This window comes from Chanodichthys erythropterus, chromosome 19, assembly GCF_024489055.1.
Source record: "Chanodichthys erythropterus isolate Z2021 chromosome 19, ASM2448905v1, whole genome shotgun sequence".
Classification (NCBI taxonomy): domain Eukaryota; kingdom Metazoa; phylum Chordata; class Actinopteri; order Cypriniformes; family Xenocyprididae; genus Chanodichthys; species Chanodichthys erythropterus.
This window is the reverse complement of record NC_090239.1, coordinates 27,140,931-27,147,495: the sequence shown is the minus strand read 5'-3', so window position 1 is coordinate 27,147,495 and position 6,565 is coordinate 27,140,931. Positions and strand designations below refer to the sequence as shown.

General features: G+C 30.4%; 1 protein-coding gene across 1 annotated transcript; it reads left to right on the top strand.

Moving 5' to 3' along the window:
- Positions 1-2,700: 2,700 nt before the first annotated feature.
- Positions 2,701-4,602, top strand: ifnphi4 (interferon phi 4). Its single transcript, XM_067370032.1, has 5 exons — positions 2,701-2,823; positions 3,952-4,029; positions 4,121-4,264; positions 4,351-4,428; positions 4,510-4,602. The coding sequence occupies exons 1-5, from the start codon at positions 2,701-2,703 to the stop codon at positions 4,600-4,602; spliced, it is 516 nt and encodes a 171-aa protein (XP_067226133.1).
- The last annotated feature ends 1,963 nt before the right edge of the window (positions 4,603-6,565 follow it).

The window sequence follows — 6,565 nt, the reverse complement described above, 5'->3', positions numbered from 1 at the left end:
ACTCTTGCGCAGCATTGAGTGTGCTGAAGACTCCAGCGAGATGAACTGTAAACAAATCAGCGTGCTTTTCTAAACAGAAGGCGAAAGTCAGTTATGGAGTTATGGCTAATGGAAATTAATGAAACGCCAAACTATTTAATAAAACAGAAAAGTACATTAAAGTATAAAAATAATCAAATTCAGCACGAAAAATAATATTATTGTAGGCTATAAAAGTGTATAAAAATGATTCGATGTGCTAATATGAAAAAATGCCCAAAATGATTCATTATTCATGAAAAATAAAGCAAAAGAAAAACCTTTTGTGATGTTTAGGACATTTCACGCAGAAATGCAGGATAGTCTGTGTTTCAAACAGCTATTAACCTTTAGACCCCAAACAACGTTTGCTAAAAAAAAGTTTTCTTTCTCCAAATGACATGAAACTTTGTACAAAAAAAAAAAAAAAAAAATTAAAAACAAAAAACAAAAACAAATTTAATTTTACTCTGTTTATTAATGTTTTTACTCCACATTTGTGCAGTTTTTGGAGGATTTATCATATCTTTTACATTTATATAAATAAATATTTTGTTGAGTAGGTTTTTATTTAAAATTCACTATAAAAGACCCACATTTCTAACTTTCATTCATGGGGATAACATGGATAATTTGACATGGTTTAGTGTAAGATTTTTGCCCATCTTTTGGAAAATGCAGTTTTAAAAGTAAAAAACTATCACTTTTAGCATTAGATGGCTGCAGAGCTCCACTATTTGCTATACTTGGATTCATATCTAATTATTATAATCACAATACCTTTTGTCAAAGTTAAGCATTTTTTTGTAATGAAAATCAAAAATGTTGATTTTGAGAATGAATTGTCAATTTTCTTAATGGAGTCTCATCATAATGTAACAATAGGTTATTGAAAAACGGATTTTTTTTTTTTTCATTACAAAAAATACTAAGCTTTGACAAAAAGTAGCTTTTATTGTTATAGTTGTAATTTCATAACATTTAGATATGAATTAAACTGAAAAAAAAAAAAAAAAACGTATGGAAAATAGTGGAGCTCTGCAGCCATCTACTGGTAAGTGTTTTTACTTTTAAAACTGCATTTTCCAAAAGATGCACTGTAAAAAAATCTTGCCTTGGTTTTACTCAAAAAAATTGAGGCAACTATGTGCATCAGACTTCTAAGTAGCTATTTTGAACTCATCTAATTTGTGTTTGACCACTTAGCTTTTACATGTCTTCAACATGCACCTGAGTAATTTCTACTCAATTTTTCTCATAAAAATAATTCAAAGAAATTGAGTACAAATGGCATAACTAAACTGACACTACATTCACTTATGATAACAGTATAATGTCTTCAATTAATCATACATAAGATCTATGTATCATGTGATAAGCAGGGCAAAAATCTTACACTAAACCATGTCAAATTATCCATGTTACCCCCATGAATAAAATTTAGAAATGCTTTTATAAAGTGAATTTTACATAAACAGCTGTTTTTGTATAAAAACCTATTTTAAAATTTTTTTTTTTTATTTATTTATATAATTTAAAAAAAATATATATATATATATATATATGATAAATCCCCCCAAAACAAATGTGGAATAAAAACATTAACAAGAGTAAAATTAAATTTATTAAAAAATTAACTGACGCATAAAAATAACGCTTTAGAAGCTGACTATTTTTAACGGCCTGTCTTTAGCCTATGTATTTAGGGTCAGAGCTATCATGTTACGTGCCATTTTATGTATGTATTCCTATTTATTTATTTAAACCAGATTTTATTTTTATTTTATTCTTCTTCTCATTATTATTATTATTATAAGCCTATTATTATCATCATCTGTCGCGTTATCGTCTCAAGGCATTACGTCATCAGCATTACCGGGCGGCATTCGCGAAAATGACAATATAGGCTATATTTTTTATTTTTATAAAGCCTAGAATTGATTTATCCCACAAATTAGTCTTTTCACTGGCTAATATTCTTGCAATAATTTTAATACAATACTTCACGTGCACTGATGATTCACTGAAATATGAAATAACGTCACTCGCTTTCGATTTCACTTTCTCAGGTATTCCGCGCTGGAATTTTTTCTCCCAAATTCTACTGTAGCCTAAGAGTCAAAGTTCACGCTCTCACGCCAAGAAACCTGCCCTTCCTTCTTCTTCTTCAAACCACGAAATGTATAAAAAAAATTAATAAATGATAGGTAGGATAGATAGACAGACAGACAGAATAGATAGACGATAGATATTAATAAATGAATTGTGATTAAAATATTTTGTATATATTTTATGTAGCTATTTATTTAGGCTAGATGTTTTGTTAGCCATATAAAATGCACTCTCTCTCTTTAAATGTTATTGAATTGTGCAGGCTACTTAACATTACTAATATCCCTCTGTGGTGTTTATTCAAGTGTAATTTGTATTTGTTTATTAGATCACATTCTAACTAAAACAAAACTATTACGCACTGTGTGGTTTACAGGTGTGATCAGGTGTGATCCATCCGTTTACAACTGGAAAGTGAAATTTCGATTCGGAAGTTTAAAAGGAGGACAACAATGGAGGAGAAGACACAAGATCATCCAACAGCAGCTAAGAACAACCGGAGTATTGAAGCAGCAGCTCATCGAGTGGATCAACCTGTGGAATCAATCATCAGAGACTCGAGAAGACAACATGAACGTCCAGCTGCTCCTCCTCCTGTCAGTGTGCAGTGTCAGCTCTGAGCTGAGCTGCAGGTGGATTAAACACAAGTTTCAGCAGCATCATGGAATCTCTTTGGATCTGATCAGAACGATGGTGAGTGTTTTTCTATTCTTATTCTATTTCTATTCTCATTTTTTTTAAAGTGTTTAACCCTATAAAACCTAATATATCATATTTAATACATGCCTCTAATACCAAAATGATCAAAATTTTGCTGAAAAATACAATCTTCACCTTCTGCCCTCTGATTGATAGTTTACAAATCTAAGTCTTTTAGTATAAGTTTAGAATGTGATACATATGTAAAATAAATGTAAGAATATCTTTAATATTGTTAATAATATTTGAAGATGAACACTGACTGAAGTAACTTAGTATCAAATATGATCCATCAGGCTTTTGAGGAACGTGTATGTCAATCATCAGTATTGCATTGCATGATTTGCCTCCTAAAATTAACTATTGATCATAAAACTAATCATTTAAATATAATCTTGAAATATTATTAGGAGATCTAGTGACAACTGATATTTATATGCATTTTATGTAAGTAGTCTGATCTCACTGATATTACAAGCTATCAGAATTTCTTCTTTTTTGACCATGTGCTGTAAATAACAACTTATATTTTTGGCCTCTGAATAAACATCCTCAAGTGTGATCTTCATATTCTCAATATGAGCCATATCAATGATACAAACATAAAAAACACAACATTTGTATTACTTATCACTGTAAAAAAATATTTTCATAATTTATCATATAATTTTTCTTTTGTCAAATCAACTTTAATAATTAATGTGGTTCAGATAACATAATATTTTGAGTTTCTGTTGATTAAACCAATCGCCTTCATTGTATTAACTCAATTTTTTTATTTCAATGAACTCAAAATTTTAAGACAACTAGGTAACTTACTTTTTTAAGTTAAACCAACAATTTTTTACAGTGTATAAGTAATAAAAGAGCCTTTATACAATATATATATATATATATATATATATATATATATATATATATATATATATATATACAGGGTTAAAGTGCTAAAAAAAAAACAACAGCGCCTAAAATACACATTTTTTCCCATATTCATTTTAACTTAACTAACCAGATGCAGTTAGCTAACTGGATGTTTAGTTCAGGTCAGCATTCAGATCTAAATCTGTTCATTTTGATCAAGATCTCTTCATTAAATTCTTCTTTCTGAATATTTTGCAGGGTGAGAAAATCCATAATGACCATGAGGACATCAACCCTATCCCATATGAGCTGATCAATAACCACAGAAGAGCAGAGGTTAGTAAAAATGATTTTTCATAAAAGACCCCTAACTTGTGCTGTTGATTATGAATCTGTATTCACATATATCTATGTTTATTCTTCTCAGACTGAGAAGCAGATCCTGTTCGTCATTCAGGCTCTGGTAGAGATCGCTGACCTCTTCGACGATGCCGTCGTCCCCTGGGACGCTACAAAATTGGATGATTTCTTAAACATCGTCCATACGCAGATTGATGGACTGCGCTCATGTGTGAGAATATAGCATAGATTTTTACATTTACATATTGTCAGCAACAGTCAAGTCAGAGCAACTCATTCATTTCTTTCTGAATGCAGGGTGATTACAAGATGAAGAGGAACAAAAAGCTGCATCTTTATTTTGAAAGACTGAGACAAATGACAGAGCTGAACAAGGTGAGATTCTGAACCCTCAGCTGTGAATGTGAAACACTCCTAGATCCTAATGGTGAACTAACTGTTGTTTTACTCCTGCAGGAGGACGGAGGGAAAAGCTGGGAGATCGTCAGAAAACGGGTCATAAGTTTCATGAACCAGCTGGAGTTTTTCCCCTTCCACACTCAGGTTTAATGACGGGACCTCTGGAAGCTTCTCTCCATTGACAGAAGAACACAAAAGCCTTTCAGTGTTATTAATCAGTGTTTCCTCCTCTTTTATAATGTTGTCTTACAGTAGATTGTTTTACATTTGAAAAAGAGTTTTATGTTTATTTATTGTTTTTTATTCTATTTTTAGACTATTTATTGATATTTAAGATATTTAATAGTGTTATTTAGATTTATTATTTATTTTAATTTAAAATATATTATATATTTTGCATAAAATCTTTTATACTTATTTAATAATTTATTTATTAATGGATCCTTTACTCTGGCTGTTACATTACTATGCAAAAATGTAGTGATGACATAAAAATATATATATTTTATATTTCTGGCATTCAATAAAAACTTTTATATATTTATATATTTAGTGAATTTATTTATGAAACATAAAGAAAGGTTATAAATTCCTTTTAAAACAAAATGTTTTGTATAAAAACTGGACATCATCCAATAAACGGCTGAAGATCTCACACACACACACACACACACACACACACACACACACACACACACACACACACACACACACACACACACACACACACACACACACACACCATTATGAATATGGATGACCATTTCCTTCCACCATTTAAAAATTATGACGTTTAGTCGTAATTATAGTCAAAATTCTGAGATTAATCAAAATTATAACTTAAAAAGTTGATTCTATGTTATGATGAAATTAAAAGTAGAAAAATTTAATATTTTTAAAAATTAAAGAAATTATAAAAATTTATAAAAAACTTATAAAAAGTCAAAAATATGATTAAAAATCAAAATTATGGGATAAAAAAATCTAAATTATGACAAAAAAGTTTAAATTATGACTTTCAAAAACTCAACTTTCTTAACTTTCAAAAAGTTGAATTGTCACAATTATGACAGAATCGAAATTATGACTTAAAAAGTTGAAATTATAATAACTATGTCGTAATTTCTACTCATAATGATGACTTAGTATGTCATAACTTCTACTTTTCATCTCATAATTACTGTATGACTTATGTCATAATTAGGATATAGCCGAAAAAGCAGAAATTATGATTTAAAAAGTCATTCACAAAAATGACATAATGTCATAATTATGATGAAGTCAAAATTATAGCTACCTTAAAGCGTTTCACAGACAGAGCTTAAGCCAGGATTAGTCCTTAGTTCAATTAGGACATTTGGCTTTCATAACCTTACAATAGCACACACTTATCTTAAAATATGTCAGTGCCATTGTTTTGTGTCAAGATGTTTTTTTCTAATGGACATTTATAAAAGCTATTAAATGCCCTATAAACTAATCCTGGCTTAATCAAAACTCTGTCTGTGAAAGTCACAATTATATAAAAAGTCGAAATATGATTTTAAAAGTCGAAATGCACAATTGCCTAATAATTATGACTTTTAAGTCGCAATTTTGTCCTAGTAGGCCTATGTCATCGACTTTTTATGTCTTACTTATTACATCTCAGATGATCAAAGTATCTTCTCATGATCTTTTCATGATTTATCAAAGCATGATTTTTTTTTTTCTTTTGTGGCAGAAATAAGCTTCATACTATAGCGCTTGCAGTTGCTAACTTGCTAGGAGACACACATGACAAAAGAAAACAATTTTGAAGTCCGCTTCCTCATGCAGCCTCTGAATTGGGACACAGGTAATATGTAGGCCTACTGTAAAATCAGGCTCAAAATATCAAACATGTCTGATATCCTCCGACTGGATGTCATAGTCTAAAGATAAAAATCGGAATCTCTGCGATTTTCTGTGAAATCTGTCAGTTCAAATCTACTGACTGGCTCTGACTTTCGGCAACTAGCCTAGCGTCGACTCCTTCAGACTAAACAGGAGCAAAATCTGAAGAAAAGTCGTGTGTATTCCGGCCTGAAAAGGACAGCTAGTTTGTCTGAATGGCCATAAGATGGCGCGCTTC

What these genes read in the sequence shown, in the direction of transcription:
- ifnphi4 (XM_067370032.1), top strand. Translation starts at nt 2,701, where the DNA reads ATGAACGTCCAGCTGCTCCTCCTCCTGTCAGTGTGCAGTGTCAGCTCT. An exon ending in TGGATCTGATCAGAACGATG is followed by an intron (nt 2,824 to 3,951) that starts GTGAGTGTTTTT and finishes AATATTTTGCAG; the next exon opens with GGTGAGAAAATCCATAATGA. An exon ending in TTGATGGACTGCGCTCATGT is followed by an intron (nt 4,265 to 4,350) that starts GTGAGAATATAG and finishes TTCTGAATGCAG; the next exon opens with GGTGATTACAAGATGAAGAG.